The sequence below is a fragment of the Artemia sp. Qi Xiang Cuo genome, chromosome 11 (genome assembly GCF_049724085.1).
Source record: "Artemia sp. Qi Xiang Cuo chromosome 11, ASM4972408v1, whole genome shotgun sequence".
Lineage (NCBI taxonomy): Eukaryota > Metazoa > Arthropoda > Branchiopoda > Anostraca > Artemiidae > Artemia > Artemia sp. Qi Xiang Cuo.
Window position 1 is genome coordinate 73,860,806 of NC_142804.1, and position 24,068 is coordinate 73,884,873.

Below are 24,068 nucleotides of genomic sequence, written 5' to 3' on the forward strand. Positions count from 1 at the left end.
GAAAAGCAGCAAGTTCACATTTTCGTTCGGTCAAGAATGTTTCAATTCCGTTTCAATTCCGCCTTTTAATAATAATAATAATCTTCTTAAACTTTGACTTTTTGACTACTATCTTACTTCTTCGTGCAATAATAAAGTTTTATAGACGGAATCCATATTCTTATAAAGATTTGAAAATAAGTGACTGTTAAGGGCATGGCTCTTAATCAAATTTATTATCTTAACAGCATTCTGAAGCCAATCGTTCAATTATGGTGCTATTTTTTTTGTTGCAATGGCCTCTTGGTGAATATGACCGTGACTAAAATTTATATGGTCATAATGACTAGCTTAAAAAAAAAAAAATTAAAACCAATGCTTTTGCCCGTCATCGCTCTTGCACCATCTGTTTTTCCACAGCAATTCCACAGCAATTTTTCCATTCTAGACCATCACTCTTCCAAAAATTCATCAATTTTACAATATATGTCTTTTCCTGTAGTATTTTATAAATATTTGACTTTAAAATCTCTTGCGACCCTATGATTTTGCCACCCGACCCCACCAGGGGTCGCGACCCATAGTTTAGGAAGGTCTGCTGTAGACTAATCAATACCTTAGATATACTAGGTAACCTTCATTTCTTTGTACACCTTAGTGAGAACTTATTATTCACTAAATTAATTTGAATTATTTATATTTATTTTAAAATATATTTTGTGAACTTGCTCCAAGACAAAAACTAAACTTACTCGTCGTCTATTATGCGAAGAAAGTTGAAAATATTATTTGGTTTTATATATTTTTGAAGCTTGGTTTTTTTCAGCGCCACTAACATTTGGCCTTTCAGTCCAAGACGGAGCGACAATTGCAGCAATTATTGTCATTGTCGTCGTTTTGGCCATTGTTTTGACATCTGTTGTTTGGGTCTACTGTATCTATCGCTCGAAAAAACAAAGAAGCCTACCCGAAGAAATGCTACCACCGGGACCTGAAGCTCCTGTACCTGATTTTACGATGCTCTACCCAGAAATGGTATTTTATTACTTATTTTTAATGTAATGCTGGTCGTGTTGGTAGTACTGTGTTTGCACCATTGTTTGTGGCGTTGCACCATTATTGTTAACGTACCAACAACATCAATATAAAAACACTTTTTGCCACGGGACCCTTCTTAGCCTGATTCTACCTGAAAACCGCAACTTTCTAAATTTTTTTTTCTCTCGCTTATTTCAAAATTTTAAAGTTTTTAGAGTAGCCCCACAGTTTCGTCAGTGTTGCCACACTGAACCGCAGAAAAAATAAAATTAATTTGTTAAATTCGACAACGCTTTTCGTTTTTAACATTAATAATATTAACCTTACACAAATAATAATATTTTGATTTCCAAAAATACCTACATCTTCAAAGAAAAGTAATACCTTCCTAAGCTGATTGGTGCCTTGTATTTTTAGTTTTTTTCTTCATCTTAGGGTTTTTGTATATTTGATGCCACTACTTGCATAAGTGCGTTTTTTTTTTTTTTTTTTTTTTTTTTTTTTTTTTTTTTTTTTTTTTTTTTTTTTTTTATACAAAAGGTATTCAGGTCACATTTTCAAAGGACGAGAAAAATGGTAATCAAAAGCTCCATTTTTCATGTACGTCTGCTATTTGCATATGGAGGCATAACCCTTTTAGAAAAAAAAATGTTTTGCTTAAAACGCATCGAAAAATACTTAAGATGAAAATGTTTGTTCACCCTCCTCTGTATTTAAGTTTAACTCATCTTTTAATAAAAACACTACATATTTTCAAATACTAACTTTTATTCTTTTACCATAATGCTTCAAAATCCAAATCTGTTTCCGCAGATAAATATCCTCAAAGTTTATTTAAGAATGCATATTGGTCATTTTCGTCATTTTCACATAAGTTGAATATTTTAAAGAAAAGCTACGTGTGTCTATGTTCATTAGAAATACATGCAGTTTCCAGGATGTTAATACTAAGTATCTATGACTAGATCATACTTTACATGGGAGTCAATTTTGAAAATTATATTCTTCTCAGTTTATTAACGGAAGCTCTTATAATTGAAACAAAGAGGGTTTTTACGTTTAAATGGAAATGTAAGCATTCTGCTTTTTTCTATGTTATATTAATATTGGATGAAGAATATAGTAGAAAATAAAGATGTAAAATAACAAGAGATGCAACAGCTTACTTGAATTTGGGCCTTCACTTACATGGGTAACGCCAAGGAACGTCAATAAACCCTGCAAGAAGTACATAGAAATGCTATAAAGGATAAAGATTCTCCAGACTAAGTGATTGTGTACAGGGCGTCCGTCGACATTTCAATTGCTGCGTTTTTTTTTACAGGAACAGGTACCAGGCTCGTCACTCAACATTGTGGGAGCGGGAATCGAGCCTGGGGCTTCGTATTCCAGTATTACTAAATATCGAATCGAAAAAAGAAGGAGAAAGTCCTAGTTATCCAGTCTACAATTACAGGGGAATATCCGGTGTCAGTTTATTTGTTCTAGTTTTGCAGTTATAGGTTAAATAAACTGCGAAGCGAAAATTTTTATTCGTTTTAAGTATCAAATTTGCTCTGTTCATCAATTTGAAAACAGCCGTTTATTATTAAAATGAATTCCATTTATTATTAAATAAATTATTATAAAATAAATTATTATTATTAAAATAAATTTCAAATTGATGTACAGAGCAAATTTGATACTTAAAACGAATAAAAATTTTCGCTTCGCAGTTTATTTAACCTATAACTGCAAAACTAGGGCTTTCTCTGTAATCACGTCTCTTATGAGTCCGCTCTCGAGTCGCTGAAAATTCCGTCTCTCCGTGGGCGCCGATACGAACTAATGCTCAAGTTTGGACATTCGTTACTCGCATGTGAGAAGCAACGTTCGTTACTACCACCTCCTTGTACAAAACGTGTGAATACCCGAAGCAAAATCAAGCTTGAACCCCCAAGGTGTCGTACAAATCGTTTCGTGAACTCTTTCGTCCCTTTTTTTGTAATCGTTCCTAATTTTTTTTTCTACTTCAGTGACCAATATTGTAAAAAAAATAGCGTTATTTAGCAAGGCCAAAACTATGAAAGCTCTTTTTATCAAATAAATCTATTCTATTATTAAAAGGCTTCAACATCAGAACTGTTCCCTCAATTCATACTGCTGCCAAAAACTATTGTGTCCACTGTCCTAATTGTTGCTAACAGTTGTTAAAAATAATCTTTTAATGCACCTATTGAGAAAGATTAATGATTTGTCTTGCCAACTTTATTCCCAGCAATTCATGAAGCATATAGTTTGGGATGAAATGCAAAACTGGAACTCTGAAATATAAATTAGCTAAGATCCTTCTCTTTTTCTAGGATGGCAATTATAGTAATCCCAGTCCATACCTCCATCCTCAATATAGCAATAGTGATCACTCTGATAGTGAAAGCCTCCGCGATAGCGGCACTGGAGACAGCGCTCGGGACGAAGTGACGGGAACCCGAGATGAAATTCATCTAGATCATGAGAGTGCATCTTTATTGCGTGGCTCTAGTCTGCAAAGCTTACACCCGACAAATAGTGAGCTTAGTTGTGACACTCGGAATTCGAATTATAGTAGTAAGCTGAGTGTTCGACCGAGGCATGTACGAACTTTAAGTACATTTCAGCCAGTTGCTCCTCCTCGTCCTCCTCAGTTTATGACTCAAGTAAATGAAGAGGTGATAAATTTACGGACAAATCCATTAAGTCAGCTGCCAGATGAGGGGGAGGAGGTAGTTGCTATATGCTAATGACATAGCTAAAGTGTAAATTAAATGAAAGATCTTGTGTGTTCCATGGTGTTTAATGTATTGATACACAATACCATGGGGTCGCTATTGAAGCTATCGCTTATAACAGCCAAATTGGTTTTACTATTTGTGATTCAATTAGCAGTTCTGAATTCTGGATCAAGCTAGTCTATTATTTTCAGGTTAAATGCAAAATTACTCGACTTGGGCTGTCTTATTAGTCCTCAGTTGACATTATTTAAATATGTTGGTGCAATATGTTCTTTGATCTAACAATATCGCAAGTTGCTCGTTAAAACGGTCTTCTTAAGATGTTAATATTAAACTCTTACGTAGTAAGACATTTAACTATAATATTAACTAGCCATATTATGCATTAAGTGCTATGGAACACATCTCTTGTTTGTTTGACAGTGTTTGTCGAAAAATGTTAGCTGTTTCAGCTAATAAGTTGCGTTGTTTCGTTATTTGATGATGCTTTGCTTTTGTTCGAAGTGGTTTTGGTAAGTTAATAGTATGACAATATTTTCACTTCATTAATAGAATATCTAAAAATTTTGTTAAGAAAGCAGGTAAAAAGGTGTTCTGTCACCAAAATTCGGCCTAAAGCTTTCTAAAAATAATTTTGTTTGATCTTTCTATAAAGTGTTGCTGGTTTATATTTGAAAAAAAAAACCTTTAAAGTATTCATCATGCCAAGCTAAGGTTTGACAGAAAACGGCAAATTTTGTCATCCAAAAATAATCAAGCGAGAAATTCTGCGTAAACTCCAGTCAAAATGTCTCGTTGGAATTGGACCTCTTGATCTATCTAACATAGATCCAAACTTTGTTAATCCTATAAAGCTTTTGTTGGCGTTAAAGACAATAATTTTGGTTGGAGAAACAAATTTCTCAATAATTATCGTAAACAGAAGTTAATTGAGCACTTGCTTACATAAAGACAATTTTTTTTTCACATCGAGCGGAAATCTCGTAGCCTAGCAAATTTCAACTCCTATCAAAACCTATTTAAGGGGGAGATATATTTTATATTGTAGGCTTCTTCCAATGTTAGAAGAAAGTAGCGTTTTGTCTCTCCGTACTGTCAATGTTTGAAAATGTTGTCATATATTTCTCAGAAATGGATCTCAGTTTTTAAGTAGAGAGCTTATTATGTTGTGTAGTTCCTACATGTGTTTTCAGTGTTGCCCTTCGTTATATTTTTTTTTTTTTTTTTTTGTTTTTTTTTTCAAGAGTTGTCTTTTCGAAATGCCAAATGCCTGTTGTTTTGTATGAAATCGGCTGTTTATTATATCAAGGGTCTTGGCTCATTTAATCTCAATGTTCCAAGAGTATTTATTACAATTTAAAAGAAAATAAAACCTTGTAGCCTAGATTATTATCTTGATCAATTGTCCTGGACAATTGACCAAACTATGACATCCTTATGTTTTTTTTTAGCCTGGATTATTATTTTGATCAATTGTCCTGGAAAATTGATCAAACTAAGACATCCTTGTGTTTTTTTATGTTTTTTTTTTTTATTATACCTAATCTAACCTAAAGTTTAGATGAGCAGCTCTGTGCTTCAGTTTTTTTTTTATTGAAGAGGTAATTTTCTTTTTTTTGGGGGGGGGGGAGGGGGAGAGAATGAAGTTTAGAGGGTAAAGTTTAAAAAAAGAAGGGTCATTTGAAAATAATTATATTTTCTCAAACTGCGAAGTTTATTATTATTTGTTTTGTCTCCCTTTTCAGAAAATCAATGGAATATTGACATTTTCCTTGAAGGGTGGAAACAAAATATGGATATTATAGTTGCATAATTAATAAACGACAGAAAATTAATTTTAATGGAAAGTTCAGTATGACAATGAACCACAGGTAAGTGGCTGAAACCATATATAAAAAGAAGATAGGAACCTGTCTGTGCGGTAGCACTAAAGTGAAAATTTCTGATTGAGCTAAGCCTCTGTAGGAATTCAGGTTAATGCAAGCTTAATTAACTAATAGCCGTCTTCAGCAAAACAAAAAATGGGACAATGGGATAAAATTCAATTACGATAAAGAACAAAGAAATTGAAAATTAAATTAACAAAAAAAGAGTTGGAGCTTCAATACCTTGTATCAGTCCAGCCAACACGCTAGGACTCTTAATTTTGCTATTATTTTTCTTTTTCTTTATCGTCGTATTTTCCCACCCCATTCGGTTGTGACTTGTTTTTCGTTTGGGCCCTAACTCTGGATGTATAGATTAAGGCAGTCGGTTCATTTTAATTCTTAAGTTTCTGAATATAAAGCTGAAGGGGAGATAACACGAACAAATTATCAAGCTCAAAAATATTTAGAGTGTAATCACAGTTTTTTTGTTTTTATATCAAAAAGTGGCAAAACTATGTTTTGTATTATTAAATAAAATATTTCCTATTATAAATCTAAGGTTATATATAGTAATTTTTATTTTTTACAAATATCACATCAGGAAATTAACTTGAAACTCAGCTAGTTGTATTCCATTTCGATTTCAGCGCACACATGTTTTGTAATTTGTACTAAGTCTTAGGACATATTTCCAGACGTACATTTCATGGTTCTGTATGATTAATGAATTTTTCTTTCCGAAACAGATCGGCGTTGCTCTAGAATCTTTATAATGCTTTATATCTCTGAAACGTCTCCAAAATATTAGTTCTTCCTTATACCACTCAAATTACCAATTGCCCCTTATCTCCAACAAAATCCCCCTCTTCTCTTCTTGGCATTATCATGCCACGTTCCGTCGTTTCCTTCTGTAAAAATCAAATGCTAATAATAATAAAAAAAAAAAAAAATAAAAAAAAAAAAAAAAACAAAAAAAACAGAGTTGCCATCAGGACGGAATCGCGTTTAATAAATACCTGACAACCACTACACCATAGAACCATATAAATAGATGATAAATAGAATGATAAAATTAGTCCCTCTCTAACAGACTCCTTGTCCCACTTTTTGTGCCCAGTTTCAACCCAATTGTTTTACTTCTTTGGGAATGCATTGCAATTAAGGAAGAGCTTTATAGATTCTCTTTAATTCTTAAGAGTAGTATTTAAAATGTTCATTGCTAATAAACTGAACAAATATAAATGGAAATAATTATTTGAAAATTGTGTGAAAGTTTTAGTACAAAATCTTCTCAATAGTTGGGCCTGTGCCGAAATGGGCTGATTTTTATAGTTGGGTTTTTATTTTGTGCCAACTTTTGCCACAATAATAGCCAGTAATATTTTGACTATATTTTATTTTATGAGTAGAATTCATTAAAATACCCCCTCTTATCTAACTTTGATATATCTAACATGTTTAACTTGATAGCTGACCAATCACTGAGTAAAAACTTTCCATAATACATTTTCTATTTATTTTGCATTTTCTCTAGATCTTCAAACTTGCATTTTTTTTTGTGACCCATCAGTGTTTTGTTTTTCATTTTCGTCAGTCATACTGAATGTTTTTGGCTGCTATTCTGCCAATCCACCCAACCGGAACAGAATTTCAATCTCCATTTCCAAAGAAAAGTGTACTTTTCCATCAAGTTTTTTTTTAGAAAATGACAAATGGAGATTAGCTTGTAATAAGTGACCTGATACGAAAATCGTCATAGTATTGTTTCAATAATTCATGAATGAGGCTTAAAAAACCTGTTTAATTTGAAATATCGGCTGTATACAGGGACTAGAGCACATGACTTGCCCTAAAAACTCAATGGACTTTAGGCAATGAACTTCCTGCTATTAATTTGTCTCCTAGGATGTGTCTATCTTTGAATTTTTCTTCTTGAATAGAATAAGAACCTTTTTCTACTCAACGCAGGCATTTAGGGCTTTGTGAGTTGTATAAGCGGTCTTTAGATAACTATGTGTAACAATGAATAAACATTAGGTAACAATGTTACCTACCATACCTGATTTTAATGTAATCTTTTCATCTTATTTGTTGAAACTTTCACCTTGATTATGTGTTAAATTGGAATGAGCTCTAATGAAAAAAATGTAAAATTTTAATTTTTTTTTACCTCATTAAACTTTGATTAGTTGGGGTTTAACCCCACAAAAAGTAAGCCTACATATTTGAGGACCTAAAAGTAATACGTTAATGAATATACTGATGTGACAGTGCCATATTTTTCTTTATGAACTCTGCCTCTTTCAGTAGTTGTCTCCATTGGCTGATATGAATTCCACTATGGATACAGATTGGAGATTTACTTTAGTTGTATTGGCTCTTAAAAGACCGTATCCAGCGCGGGGGTTGGGGTCTACTCGGTTCGAGTCCTTTCTTCTGAAATGTTTCTCTTGCTCGTAAATTGGTCATAAAACGCACATACAAAAATTATTTCCTGAAAAACCAAAAACTTTCTCCGATTCGTAAGTTGGTCCGAAATATGCAGATAGAAAAAACAACAACTTTTGGGAGACCTTTAAACGAAGTCCATGGAAGACAAACACTTTTATCTTCATCTTTCTGCCCCCCCCCCCCCCGTCTCTTCTGAACATAAATTCATTTGATACACACGCACACAAAAGATGGCTTTGCAAAACTAATCACGTGTAGAGAATATACTTGCCTATGTAAGTGGCAGTTTGAAATATCCTGAATATAAAAAAATACACTGCCAATTATGCGCACTGATGGCACGTCCCTGACTCAATCGTATTTTTGTATTCATTGATCTATGTCGAATTTTTTTTTCCTAACTTGAGAATCACTAAAATTTGTTAGTGATTTTTTTTTTTAGTTAAAATTTTTAAGTGATTTTTTTCACTAAAATTTTACTCTTGATTGTATTTAAGCCTATTTCGCTATAGCTTACTTAACTTGTACTCTCGTAATTATATTAATGTGTATATATGATTATTGTTGTTCAAATCGAGCTTTGAAATGGTATATGACAATAATGTATGCGGTATTTCGTGCGGGGAGAAGTGAAGTTTGGAAGTCAGCTTTGAGATGTAACATTTCATAGGCCCTTTACATTGTCAAGCATTCGTAGCATTTTAAAACGTTTGACACTTTTAAAACATTTAAAACAAACGTTTAAAACATTTAACGTTAATATCTGTAACACATGTAACATTGTAGTATTTGAGATGAATCATGATTTTTGTGGAAACTGATTGATTGCCGATACTCCATGGAGGATGTCAATTTTCGTTTCCTAACTATAATTTTTCTCCCACAATGCTTTTTTGCTTTAAGCTTTAAACAAAAATTGGTATGACTTGGGTTTTATTTGAAATGCTTTCCATTTGTGTATTTTCAAAAACTGTTTTAGAAGTTACTTGTTGTTTGTTAAAACGGATAAAAATGCTGTTTCTAAATTGGTATTTTAGTTTTCTTTTATAAGCTGGTAGAAAAGTGAAACGATGCACAAAATTGTATCATTCCAAGAGCAATCCTATGAAGTCCGTAAAAATAAAGCAGTGCAAAAAATGTAAAAAAAAAAAAAAAAAAGTCAAAAATGGGTTCAGGAACGCCAATTTAGAGGGAGGGGAAACCCCCGCTTGTATTTTAAAAATATTCACTTTGAATATTTATAGAAAAAAATTGAGAAAACCGAATTAAACTCTCCTGCCCCAGTATTTTAGTGAATTGCCGTTTCTGCTGGGCTTGATGTCAACGCACTAAGCGTTTAGTAGGAAAAATTTTGAGACAGTTGTCTCGATTTGTAATTATGTAATTTAGCATTGAGAATATTCTGAAGGGCGTATTAGAATGGAATCAGTACAATTGGCTCATAAAAATATTATTTCTTCATTTCGAGAATATTTGTCTTTATAAAGCATTACTTTTAAGGGAATGTATTTGTGAACGTGTATAATTCTGAGTCAATTCATTGAATTGACGCTGAAATCTAAACAGGAAAGTCAGAAGACCTGATCAGGTTAGCATCTAAAGGCCTCATTTGTTTACCAAGCTTAGCACACGCATAATGGAACTTTTCTTTTATTTGTTGTTTGGTTATTCAGATAAAATTCAATGCGCTGGATGTCTCTGAAGTCTTTTAAAAAATATTGGAAATAAAAATTGCTCCAATTTAATTAAAGGTTTTAAAACCATGAGTCAAACATGTTTTTGTTGAATGAAGTTTGTCGTCAATTAATTGTCGTAATTATTCCAAAGCTGGTAACGCAGTGGTGACATTTTACATTTATTGTCGATCAAAGTATGGTCGGAAGTTTAAGCACTTCTCTGTCATTCAATTTGACACTTTGGCTTAAAAGATAACCATTGAACTATGAACCACTTAGCAAAACAAATTCCACGAAATTTCTATGCACAGATAAAAGAAAACCATTTCTAATATTTTATTTGTGTTTAATTTTTTTTAATAATTCTATTATATGACTTCTCCTTTTGATTTATTTTGTCTTAAATTTTTATATCCGGTTTAGTAGCATCTGACAATTGAAATGTCATTCCCAAGACTGATATACTAAGCAAATGATTATATAATTGAAGAGAGTGGTAGTTGTATAATATATGTTTTTGAAGTAGGACGAAAAAAAGTTCCATCCAAAGCTGATTTCCTATATAAAATGAAAGTAATCATTCCACAGCTTTTGTTTTTGTCAAAGCGATTATGTTGGCTCGTTGTGTTTTTTTTTTGTCTTCTATGAAGAGTATACGCTTTGTTGAAATAAAATACTGAAAGTATATATTTTGTATTTCTAGATAGCCCTTCATTAGATAATTCTTCATTTTTTATTCTTCATTATAGGTGTTGTAGTCATGAATCTAAAGAGGTCATTAATTCGCATCTGTATTTATCCCGTTCTTCTATTAATACTTGTGAAAAGTTGCCATTTGATTGTACTGTATTCAAAAAATTTGTATGAAATCTACTATCACACTATCAAGGTCTACAACAATGTATGCAGGCCTTCCTAGTTTAGACCCTCGCCACTTGACGCTTGTCCTAAGGATCGGCACCCTTTCTCTTTTTGGCTAAAACAGTAACGGTAAAAAAACAGCAGCTGAAAAACGGAACAGAAATGGAAAAGATAAAAAAAAAGAAATATATTTTCATTTCAATTTTTGGTTAATTAAAAATAAACAAATATGTAAAAAGACCACACAAATTAAAATTTATCAGTTCAAAATATTAACAGTTCAAAATATTAACAGTTCAAGGGACTTTGCAGTCATTCACAAGCACTGCTTTTGCTTAAAGCAGCCCGTAATGCTAAATGCACTCTCACTTGGTTCTAAAGTTGCAGGCAGTGAGAGATACATGCCTGCGATTTCATTTAACTTCGGGTAAGAGTACAAGTAGTTACTCCAAAATTCTAGCGGTTCATTTTTTTTTCTTTTTTTCGTTCAAGAAGATTGTAACTCTCCTCATATGTCTTGATAATATTTGCTGCTAAATGGGCAATCCTTAAATTACTTTTATTGTTCGCATTTTGCCTTGGAGAGTTCTTCTGTAGTCCAATGGTGTCGAGAAAGTTAGCAAAAAATGTATATTCTTGGTCAGAAATCTTTCGTCGTCCATTTTAATCAGTCCCTGCCTTAGTAGGAGCGACGTCAATAATGAAAGATATGAAGTTTAATTGAATTTAGTAAGTTTTTCTGTACTTCTATACTCAGAAATGAATTGCTTGAGAAGTGAGGAGATGGACCGACGTGCTGACTCTATATGCGAGGATTATCTGCAAGGGGAATTTTTGTCGGGGGTATTTCTCACTGGGGGAATTTTCCGCTGGTGGAACCCTTCAAATACTTTCAAATTTAAAAATGTGATCTTTATTAATAGAATAGAATTTTGTTTTAAAAATTTCTATCGCAGCATGGTTGACGAATTTGAATTTTCTTAAAAAAAGCATAAGTATATATATATATATATATATATATATATATATATATATATATATATATATTATGTTTAAGAGGTAATTACTTGGCAAAAAAAAAAAAAAAAAAAAAAAAAAAAAAAAAAAAAAAACTGTTGTCCTAATCCAGCAATTGAGACAAATGTGCACTTGAACGAGGTTCTCACCTTACACATCCATCCAACTACCTAGGACCAAACAGTATACCCAAACCATCAACCAAATAGAAAAGTCCAAATCCATGCAAAGTTGTCATCAATAAATGTAAGTCGTTGTAAAATTACCAGCAAAAGCACCTTAAATCTAGAAAAATATCTCCAAGTAAAACCTTCCATTTAGGGCTCATCAGAAGAAATACCACCGGCCTTAACGGGTTTCGAGGCTTTACATCCTTTACCCAGCACGGTGGCGCCTCTACCATAAGATCTATATGGTAACCCTATGTCAGGTAAAACCTGTGAAATACATGCATACTAGTCAAGCTATTAAAAATTACATACAAAAAGTGTTTCAATGTTTCCATAGTAAAATCCCAGAGGTCACTGAAAGAGACCATTCTGGAACAAATGAAGACATGTTCAGATGTATCATTTATTGGTATCTGGAACCAATTACCAATTTAAAGATCCTCAAGCTTGTTTGAAACCCCTAGAAACTCAAACATCAAAAAAAAAAAGAAAAGCCCCGAGAAACTATATGAAAATATCATTCAGTATTTCTTTATAATTTTTTGCATATTTACTGAAGAGTTCATGATACATGAAACTAAATTTTTTGAATTGCCAACTAATTTTTTTGGCAGAAAAACCTCTTAAGATCAGTTTTTCGCTCAGCTTTTTACATCGATTTCTAAAATCTGTGTAATTACTGCATATTTTTGCATACCTAAATAATTGGGAATAATAAGCCGAATAAGTAATATTTGAATGTATATTACTTTCAAGATATGGAAAATTAATTACTTCAAAATTAAAATCATCCGTTTTATTATATAATTTAAAAACTAATTTATTATTATTTGAAATATTAATATTTAAATCTAAGAAATGGTCGGAGTGTCCCATCCCATAGCTAGGCTCAAGAATTAACTCTTGTGGATAAATATTTTTTGAAACCTCAATAAACTCTGCACAATTTATTACCAAGAGATCGTCTAGATATCTTTTATTATTTGAAAGGTTATATTTTACATTGCTTGGGCTATTTTTATTTATCATATATTCGTATTCTAATTCACTTAAAAACAGGTCTGCTATGAATAGACTTGCATTCTCACCCATAGGAATAACTACGGTTTGTTTATATAAATTCCCATTAAATCTTATAAATGTATTAAATAGAACAAATTCCAATAAATCGCATATCATATCCAAGCTATAACATCTTGAATTAATAGTGCTTCTAAAGAAATTCGTCCATCGGGCTTTTTGGGGCACCCCACAAAAGATAGGAAGGAGATCGGAATAAATATTTTTATATTTAAGCACTTGAAAACGATTTGTTAAAAAGGAGGCAACGACTTTAACTAGAAAGAGACTCACTTGAAACTCCTTCAGCATTTTATTTACAAGGGTGTTGGGATTAATTAGGTCGATCGCTTTATGGAGATCAATTAATAAAAAATTCAACCAAGTATCAGGATTTTCAAGGTTTTTAAGAACGGTGTCAAGAAGACTAACAAGGTAGTATGAAGTAGATGTCTGATTCAGGTTTCCAAATTGTTGTAAGTCAATAAGTTTAGGAATCTCTGCCCCTAACCAATTAGCTAAGAAACCCTCGTACATTTTTGATAGAACTGGGGTTTAGGTGATTAGTCGTCGTACTCAAGTAAAATCGTTCACGTCTCCCTTGTTTTGGATTGGAGTAATATAGCCCAGCTTCCAGCACGACGGGTAACATCAGGAATTACTAATATCATTAAAAATACTAACAAGGGGTGTTGATAGTTTATCAGGGAATGCTTTTATTAGTTCAATTGGGATATCAATGGGACAAATGCTAGTTTTTTTTCAGTTTCTGTATTTTTCTATCATCCTCCTCATCGAAATTTCCGGGATTTTATCTTTTGGAGTTTCAGGGATTAGCTGGTTTTCCGAGAAAGGGGGAACGTATTTACAATGCTAGCTAGGTGTTCATTAAGCTCATTGGCTGTCAGTTCAGGCGGTTCATCCAGAAGAAAATCAAGGTTTTTGCATGAGCGACCCCCCTCTTTCTTTCATTTTCTTAAACCATTCCGGTTTTAACCATCTCTGTTTTAAGTAATTTAATTTATTCTTACCATAACGAGAAGTAGCGCGACGTATTTTTTTCTTTATTTGTTTACGGAGGGTTAAGGCTTCCTCTTTCTCTCCGAGGCAAAAAAGTTTTAAGTTTCAAATGGATTAGTCTTTTTATTTTTTCATTAATAATGTTTTATCTGAGGAACATACCTTCTTGGTAACCTCTGGAAAACAATTTTGGCAATTTGTCATTAATTTTGTTTCAAACAAACTAATGTTTGAATTAAGATTTACACACGACAAAACATCATCCCAACTTTCAGATGTAAATCCAAGATTCAAAATTAAAAAGACCTTGACTTGTTATTGGCCGGTACGAAAATTCAGAAACTGAGTAATTTGTTTTAGAAACTAGTAGTGGTTTCAATTGTAGCATGAAATGATAGCTACCACCAAGGGGGGGTGGGAGTGGAAGGGTAGTTGAAATATTGTAAAAGGTTTTACGGTTGGTGCAAATAACATCCAAACTGGTTCCACCTTTTGTAGTAGGGAAATTAACAATTTGTTTAAGCTCCTGATCTTTGCGCAGATAATTAAGACTTAGTTCGTTTGCGTCTCCTGCTATAAAAATGCCGGGATACTGGGATACTTGGGATACTTTGTCGTCACAAAGTCAAGATTTGCTTGTAGCCTGTCATGAAAATTACGAGGAGAACAAGCATTCTGTCCGGGTGAATAGCAAATTATTAAATTAGTGTAAGGCCACGGAAGGCATTTGGGCTTAGTAGATATCCAAATCATTTCATCGCAATCACCTAGTCCTGGTACATGGATAAGGGTAGGAGATAGGCAATCCTTTGCCAAAATTATTACTCCTCCTGCTTTTTTCCCCAGTGGGTGGTCAACCGGGCGTAGCTTTATAAACTCCTGAAAACCAGTCATTTTAAGGAGATCTGGATTTTGTGCCTGGGCTTCAGTAACTGCAATTATATCAACATAGTTCAATTTTGCTGTTCCTTCTAACTCAACTAACTTTTCAAAATTCAAACTTTCGGCGTTCGTAAGGAGGAAAACGGGGAAATAATAACGTAAATTAATAAGCGAGGGGGATTTTAAATGTGAGAAAACTTTCTGTGGAGGGGGAATTTTCTGCGGGGGAGGATTTATCGTGAAGGAATTTTCTGGGAGGAATTTTGCGTAAATTTTCTTTCTCTTGAGATCGCAGCAACGGGGGACGAGTAAGTTAGCTGAAAATAAAACTTGCAACTATTATGATAAATAATCGCCAATGAGAAGATATAAAATGCACTGCCAATAGGGGCTACAATTACTAACACCAACATAGCATTTAAACCAATAATACTTTAAAAACAAACAAAAAATAAAAAACTCGTCAAAAAAGGCAAAACTAAATTATTTCGTAAATAACCAATAATAATAATAACTAAACTGACGTTTAACCAAATATAAGTAAATATAATAATATGTAAACAGTAATAAATAGATAACAAAATCTTCTATCTCCGAACTGCCGTTCCCTCTCCACCCATGGGTAATTAAAAGCATCCAGGCAAGGGAGGGGGGGGGGTGAGATCCCCTTTTTAAACGACTTCTAGATTATATTATACGACTCGTCAAACTTGATAGAAATTAGTCCTTTATCAAAATACTTATCTACAGAGGCAAAGAAGGAACTAAAACAGAATAGCACGTGCGCAAATGCAAAACAGGAACATCTAAATCTGTATTCACCTCTTCTCCTTCAGTGGACTCTCGCTGGACAATCCTGCTTCAACTCAACGGCAATCGGTGAGGTTGTTCTCACTCGTCAACAACATGAGGAAATCTAGCTGAGAGCCACCCATGAAAGATCTCAGCCAATTCTTAACAAACTTGAGCTTGTTAAATGTTCTTTTGGCTGCAGCAACTGAAACAGACGCATTCACTGCCAATTTGCAAAGACGATTATATTGCTTAAGCTGGTGTTGTCAGTGATATTATTCACCTAGGATTTCTCTGAAGCAAATAGGGCCTTTGCAATATTGAGTACGCCTTTGCGAAACTTCAAACTCTACTTGAAGAGCAGTAGAATCCGAAGTTCTTTCATGGCCTAGGAAAAACGTATTTGCTAGCTCAAAATCTGCAACTGAAGTTATTGTTTTGAAAGGAGGCTGAAAAGTAAAGAGCGAAGTTGCTGAAAGTTAACAAGGCAAGCTCTGAGATTATCTCTCATGATTGTAGTCAATCCATCAAGCAGGATTTTAAAATAGTGTCTATAGAACAGATACACAAAGATCTTGGCTCGACTTTGAACTACGGAGTCAAAGAGAGATGGTCCAAGTTGCCCATGCTGATGTCAAATGAAATCTGCCTCTGGATGACTTCCATCCTTTTGGCAAACTCTGCTACACTGTCAATTACATTGCTCATTTCCTCCTCAGACATTCTTTTGAAAAGTTTCTTTGCAGCTTCAAGTATCTCGGTTACCTTGATGATATTTATCTCCTCTTCTTAAAGCTTTTCTGTTGCAATTCTGGCCTTGCAAAAAAACCGCCAAAATAGCTAGTATGGATCTAAGCAAGGCTCTGACTTATGCTTGGTCACGTGTGATTTAAGTTTTGGCATGGGAGTTTGAATCTACATGTCCTATTTTGACATGTACTATCCTTGTTTGGATGTGAGTCGTGATTGATCCATACAGGATCAAAGAGATAATGCATTGAAGGTATTGGAATGTAATTACTACTATACGGCTACTACTTCAAGCAATACACTGTAACACCAAACCGCTCGAGGGCATCACAACTGCACATTCTCCAATTCTTTAACTTCATTTAGTGTAGCTCCTATTCTGCATTGCTCTTTCCACCCTCCTCTAGAATTATAATTTTGTTTAAATCCCTTCTTACGACCCTTTTCTGTCCCGTTCAGGGACGACCTGTATTTTGTTTGTCCCAAGACGTATGACCAAACAACACAATCCTTGGCAACCTGTCATCAGTAAAATGTGGCCTAGTCACCTTAACCTTTTTTTTCATTGTAGCATTGGAAAGCTAGATAGAGCATTGGAAAGCTAGATAGAGCATTGGAAAGCTTTTCAGAAGGCTTCTAGCTTGTGCTTTTGTTTTTGCAGCAGCGCTCTTTGCCTGTTTAATTCCGTCAAGGGCCGAAACTATTGCTTCAAACGAAGTAGCTACTGCTTTTATGCCTTCAGCTTATTTAGACCACAGAGTCTGTGGTAAGTTTTGGAGTTTAAGGTGGTTTTCTATCGAAGTGACTTTTTTTTTAAGAAAAGAAGTACATTTGCCTCACTAACACGCCTCACTCGCCTCACATCATTAGCCTCACTAACATCTGATAGTCCATCTTTAGACGTCCCATCCGAGCTAATAACGTGGAATATGACTTCAAGCTTATCGGAATGTGAGGTTTCGGGTGTGGTATCCGCCTTCACAGAATAAAATTCTGAAATCAAGAATTCGTTGACGATCTTCTCCGTGATTTCTGCTGAAAGAAAGTCAATGAAATGGTTTTGGGAATCTGTGTAAATTGACAAATTTTTTTGGTCGAAGATCATTCAAACAAGCTTCAAGAGTAGGCATCTCACTATAAATTCAACAATTTGAACAAATTTACTGTCTTGTTCCTCAGTTCTTCTAAAGGCAATTCCCTGTCAGGCTAAGGTCCTTGTAAAGTTAAAATGATTGTCACAGTTTTGTGTGTTGGTTTCTTGATCTTTTTTTAATCAACTTGAAAAAAGTAAAAAAAAAAGTTTTCTGTTTGTCTCTTCATCAATTAACTCAATGCAAATGTTAGGAAAAAAATTTATTTAACCGGTATTGAGAACTTTTCTCCGACATGCGTACTTCAAGAATAAAATTGAAACTCACCCAGTAAAAACACTATATCTTTAAATTAAGCTCCCATTTAATTTGAAAGTGATAAAAGTAAATGCCATTACGTAAGTAAAAGATCTGAAAAATCTTAAAAAACCACACTAGAGAAAAAAAAAACACCGGCTTTCGGCAAAATGACACGTGTTAACTTTCTATTTGGTCTTCTTAGGATGCCGAAAAAGGAATAATAACCAAATCTAAAAAAAATGTCGTATAAAAGTAATCGCAGTAAAAAAAAACCGCCAAAATAGCTAGTATGGATCTAAGCAAGGCTCCGACTTATGCTTGGTCACGTGTGATATAAGTTTTGGCATGGGAGTTTGAATCTACATGTCCTATTTTGACATGTACTATCCTTGTTTGGATGTGAGTCGTGGTTGATCCATACAGGATGAAAGAGATAATGTATTGAAGGTATTGGAATGTAATTACTACTATACGGCTGCTATTTCAAGCAATGCACTGTAACACCAAGCCACTCGAGGGCATCACAATTGCAAATGCTCCAATTCCTTAACCTCATTTAGTGTAGCTCCTATTCTGCATTGCTCTTTCCACCCTCCTCTAGAATTATAATTTTGTTTAAATCCCTTCTTACGACCCTTTCCTGTCCCGTTCAGGGACGACCTGCATTTTGTTTGTCCCAAGACGTATGACCAAACAACACAATCCCTGGCAACCTGTCATCAGTAAAATGTGGCCTAGTCACCTTAACCTTTTTTTTCATTGTAGCATTGGAAAGCTAGATAGAGCCTCATTTTTGTATTATCGGATATGGTCCGTTCAACGAGCAGAACCTTTTATGGTGTATCTACTTAATCGTTCATTCAATGCAGAAATGTAGCAAGTGTGTGTGAAAAAAAAAAGAAAAACGTCTCTGTTACAAACAGAGAAGACTAGCTTAAATGATAGAGCCGTGTATTGGGAAAGCTTTCAAGTTCTTTTATTCAATAAGTATAAAAAAAACTCTAAAATCCAAAAAATCTAAAGGGCCCAGAGGCCCACCGAAGTAAATTAGATTTAGATATTCCTAGTTGAACCTCTTAGCTCCTAGAATGTTTAGTAAGAAAGTGAGACCTGACCAAATCAGGTTTCAAGACTAATCAAGAAACAGAGGAAGTTTAGAACCTGGTGTTGGTATAGTATTGACACCGGACATTGTTATAGTATTGCTCTATTGAGACTCGGAAAGAAAAAAAGTAAGTTATCCCTGGGGTTCATTATAGGCTCTTGACAGCCCTGTTATAGAAGTTGAATTGTTTGTTGAGTATGAAAGGGAACGGGGTATCACTTGGGAAAATAAGGAAGTATACGGCTCAAATTAGTATCCCTAATTGGTCTTAAATTTTGTCCAATGTGTGATGTTTTTTGGGGAAAATCTTTTACCTATTGTAGGAGAATTGTTGGAATACAGGAAAAAAATAATAAGGGAAAATTTTATTGATAAATACGATTGAATAAGAATAACAAATAAGAAGTATTTTAAGGAAATTCTGAAGCCGAGAAAATTCCCAAGTTTAGTGCTGAACTTTGTAGCTCTTTTTATATAGTTGATGATGAATCATTCCCTTCTATTTTAAAAATTGAGAAGTGTCAGATTCATCAAACCCCTTTAGTCCTCAGTTCTATTGACCATGAATATGCATCTGATTCAGCCTCTAGAAGAGCTTCAGTGAAGGTCCTGTCCTTTTATTATATGCCAGATAAGTACATTTAAGTGATTATTGCGGTAAATAAAAACAGGTAATTGTTTAGTATCCAGTAAACACACGAGAAGAGAAGTTTGGTTAATGCTAATGAAATAAAACAAAGTATGATAAAAAGATAATAGTGCAAAAAAATTGAAATTTTCTCAGAATGTGGGGCTGAGCTTAGGCAGCAAATAGGTACTATTTGGAAGATAAAGATGGTTTTAAACAATTGTTTGCCTGTTATTTCATGCAAATTAATGATCCTATGTCAATTCTAAATTCTTGGTCAACCTTTTTAAGACCATAAGCGGGCTTGCCTTGTTTGCCTCTCATTCCAGGCAATCTAACGGTCCTATGTCAATTTAAATTATTGGTCAACATGCCTGAGACTCTAGGCAGGCATGCCTTTCCAAAAACTAACCTGACTCCGGGTAAACTCCGGGTAAAACTCCCGCCATTTACCCGTACCGCAGCCATTTAAACATTTGCCTCTCAATTACTTGGACTATCTGTCTTGGCTTGTCTCTTTCTACAATTAGCCATATCTTGATGCAACCTACTGCAAAATACTTGATACCTTCAATTCAAAATAAACGGTGATTTTTTGAAAGGACTGGGCTGGAGGAGAATCCCGCGCAGCTGTGTTGGCCTCAGTTGGCTAAAGAAACTGGAGCCAAAGAAGCCTATGAAAAGCTGTTATAAAACCATGGTTCCAGAAAATTTACCAAATTTTTTAATATGGCTGAAAACATTTGCTAAACTTAAATCAATTTTGTCCGAGAAAGGCTTTAATTAAATCAATTGGGATGTCCAAGGGGCAAGTGCTTGATTTTCCAAGCTTTTGCATTTTATTTATAACATCAGAGGGAGAAATTAGAGAGAAGGAGTGATTGGAAAAAATATTTGGACCTGGGAAAGTGAAAGTATCTCTAACTTCACAACCACCATATTTAAAACAAAAGCCATTTTCCGCACTATTGGCATATGCGGGCTTATTATTTTTTAATCCTTTTAGTATTGTCTCTATTTCTTCCTCGCAAAACTGATCTTCCTTCACTTCTAAATTGTCAGGAACTGTTTGATTCTTTTCTATATTAAATAAAAAAAACAAGTTTTTTTAACTGAAAGTAAGGAACGACGTTAAAACTTAAAACGAACAGAAATTATTCCGTATATGAAGGGGGCTGTCCCCTCCTCAACGCCTCGCTCTTTACGCTAAAGTTTTTTTATTGTTTAAAAAAATAGAGTTGTGAGAAAGTCAAACTGTAGCGTATAGAGCGAGGCGTTGAGGAGGGGACAGCCCCTTTCATATACGAAATAATTTCTTTTCGTTTTAAATTTTAACATTGTTCCTTACTTTCAGTAAAAAAAACTTGTTTTTTTATTTAATTTTTGAACTTTTTTGAACTGCAGTTTTTGATTTTGGCTCACTGTACATGAATAGTTAAAATAAAATTTCATATTATTTGGTTAAATGGCTTTCTCGAAACTTGTTTAATTTTATTTACGAACGTTTTTATTAGTAATAAATATACGTAACTTAGAATTAACTTACGTAACGAACTTCTATAGTCATAAATTTTTAACACGTATGTTAGGGGGTTCGCCCCCTAGTCAAGACCCTGCTCTTTAAACTATAGTTCGAATTTTTTTTTCCAGTTCTTTAAAAATGACCTCTTAATCACAATCAGTTGATCAGTTGAAAAACTTGTTTTTTTTTATTTAATTCCTGATCTTTTTCTTTAATAATGCTGGGAAATCCGGCGCCCCCTTCATAGCAATGTCCCTTCCCCCCTGTCCACTTCCGTCATGGCAAGATCCTTCCCTCTCGCGCCCGACCCGCGCCGGCCCCCCCCGACCAGAACCACTCACCTCGGACAAACGCGGTCTACTTCCCCATAACCAAAACTATATGTTAACATTGAGTAAAGTTCATAACTTTCAGCCCTCCCCCTGGGGACTTTGGGGGATCAAGTCATCCTAAAAGACATTTTTATCATATTTTCGACCATGCTGAACAAAATGGCTATCTCAAAATTTTGATCGGGTGACTTTGGGAAAAAAATGAGCGTGGGAGGGGGCCTAGTTGCCCTCCATTTTTTTGGTCAATTAAAAAGGGAAATATAAATTTTAATTGCCTTTCAAATGTTCCCTACCACTTTTTTCTAGGCCACATGGTTCTTTACGATAACCCCTGGGGAAAAAAAAACACCAAACAAAAACAAACACAAAAAACAAAACAAAAAACCCCAACCGTGATCTTTATTCTGGCAAAAAATGAAAAAAACAACATTTTTTTTTATCGGAGCTTGAAACCTCTAAAGTAGGGTTCTCTGATACGCTGAATATGATGGTGTGATTTTCATTAAGGTTCTATAACTTTTAGGGGTCTTTCCCCCTTTTTTTGAAAATCAGCCAAATTTTCTCAGGCGCGTAACTTTTGATGGGTAGCTCTAAACTTGATGAAAGTTATATATTTGAAATCAGCATTGAAATCTGATTCTTTTGATATATCTATTGGTATCAAAAACCCGTTTTCTAGAGTTTCGGTTACCATTGAGCCGGGTCGCTCCTTACTTACAGTTCGTTACCACGAACTGTTTGATCATATCTAATAACTCTATCACAGTTTAGCACATTCTCAAAATGTTCTGCCCATCTAAGGCTAATATTGACTATTCTTAAGTAACTTTAAGGTAGGCCGTTTGTTTTCTAACTAGCTTGGGAGCTGTGGTCCTAGCACTTATTATTAAAAATATATAACTTGAAAATCGTTTATCTAGAGCTGCTTCAGGAGATACTTTTAGGCTTAAATTCCAAAGTCTCCAGAAGCACATAGCCGTAATAAAAGCTACATAGAGCTTTAAAAAGCTTTTAGGGCCTTAAATCGCAGAAATTCGCATCCTTGAAACACCAAGGTATACTGACGGCTGAAAGAAAGGGTAGACATGCTTTTAAGCCCTTATTACAGAGAGTGATTCTGCATCAAAATGTCATAATCTTTGGCGTGGCTGTTTATTGACATCCAAGTTTTTAATTACAATTATTTCAAAGAAAAATAATTTAAAAGATAGAACCAAAGCTGGTAATTTATCTTATTTTTTATTTTTCTTAATTCTCTCTTTTATTGACTGACTTATTTAGTCTCTAACTCCTCACTTAACTATTAGAAAACCACTGTTGACTATGCTACCAAGAAGCCTAACCACCAGCTGCATCTACCCAAGAAGTTTTCATATTTTTTGTTTTCTCTTATACATAAATTAGGCGTATGTTACTTACAGATTGCATGTCATTGATCGCTGATGCAATATTATTTTTTCCTTGGAATTTTTGTAGCTTAAATGCTATTTCAAATCATAAATCAAATTAAATCATGTCAAATCACAGTTTAAAATATGTTTCAAAAGAACACTTAGGCATACGAAAAACAATGTATTGTATACTTTAGGATTAAAGGAACGTTAATCCTAAAGAAAAAGTAGACTTTATCGATATCTTGTTTCTTATCGTATAATGACGCATTTGTAGAGGATTGATAGGTGATTTTTCTAATATAAATAAGAGGCTAATTGTCTATTACTCCTTCAGTTTATCCAGAATGAGATTTCTATTTACGCTATTACTATTAGGACTTGGTGAGTACATTCATCCTACTTGTATCCCAATGAAAAAGTGCAGTTTCTGAGATTATGCTCTTTCATCAATGTCTTAACCTGCCCTCCTAAGACTTACAGGAATATTTCTTTTTAATTCTATATTTTCTTTCCTTTTTCAATGTTGCCTCACTATATAAGACTCAGCACCACCGTACAGGCTGAACAATATTAACCCCCAATTTCATCATTATAATTACTTGTTACACAGCTTTGTAATGAATTCATGTGATCATATACAAATTTTTCATCTAAAATCAAGAATCGATTTTGTATCATATGAAAAAGTGCAATATATGAGATTCGGCTTTTTTATCAATGTTTTAACCTGCCCTCCTAAGCCTTAAAGGAATACATATTTTTTTTAAATTCTATATTTTCTTTCCTTTTTCAATATTGTCTCGCTATATAAGAGCTCAGTCCCACCGTACAGGTTGAATAATATTAACCATCAATATCTCCTTATTAACCACCTATATTACAGTTTTGTGATTAATTCATGTGATCATAGACAAATTCAATGTCTATATCTGCCAATCGATTTTTTTTAACAAAACTGAGCTTTTTTCTCATCAGTTGCTCTAAAATCTGAGCCGCTATTACAAGCACTTTGCAACTCCCGATGATGATAATAAGTAAATAGTAGAAGGCTTATTGAAACTGATCCAAAAGGAAAACTAACCTACTGCCCCCTCCCAAAAAAACTGACACTTTAGTAAAAAGGAGGGTCTATGGCACCTTATTTGAGCCGGAATCTAAAGTAATTTTAATTAGTGTTATCAGATGCACAAATTTGGGGCGTGGCCCCTCAGACACTATTGCTACGCTATAACCAAACTGTAGCGACACCCGTAGAAATAGAAAAAAAGATTCCATATTCTCGTCAGTTTTCTCAATTTAATCTATTTTGTCACTGGAAAATAGCGTTAATTCATAATACTGTGACTATCTTGCCTCTTTTTTTTCTATGTCTGTATTTCTGGA

The 24,068-nt window shown here is 34.0% G+C and overlaps 2 protein-coding genes across 5 annotated transcripts in view; both read left to right on the plus strand.

Moving 5' to 3' along the window:
- The window catches only part of LOC148947334 (uncharacterized), a 222,110-nt gene extending 215,498 nt beyond the window's left edge, over positions 1 to 6,612 (plus strand). For all 4 annotated transcript variants that reach the window (XM_089097024.1, XM_089097023.1, XM_089097022.1 and 1 more), the window contains 2 exons: positions 806 to 1,014; positions 3,360 to 6,612. In XM_089097024.1, the coding sequence (XP_088953150.1) occupies positions 806 to 1,014; positions 3,360 to 3,776 (626 nt within the window). In that variant the 3' untranslated portion in view covers positions 3,777 to 6,612. The remainder of the gene's footprint in view (positions 1 to 805; positions 1,015 to 3,359) is intronic.
- Positions 6,613 to 23,000: 16,388 nt separating this feature from the next.
- LOC148947335 (putative chitinase 10) overlaps positions 23,001 to 24,068 on the plus strand; it is a 68,387-nt gene continuing 67,319 nt past the window's right edge. The window contains 1 exon segment of the mRNA XM_089097027.1: positions 23,001 to 23,066. Within this exon segment, the coding sequence (XP_088953153.1) occupies positions 23,030 to 23,066 (37 nt within the window). The 5' untranslated portion in view covers positions 23,001 to 23,029.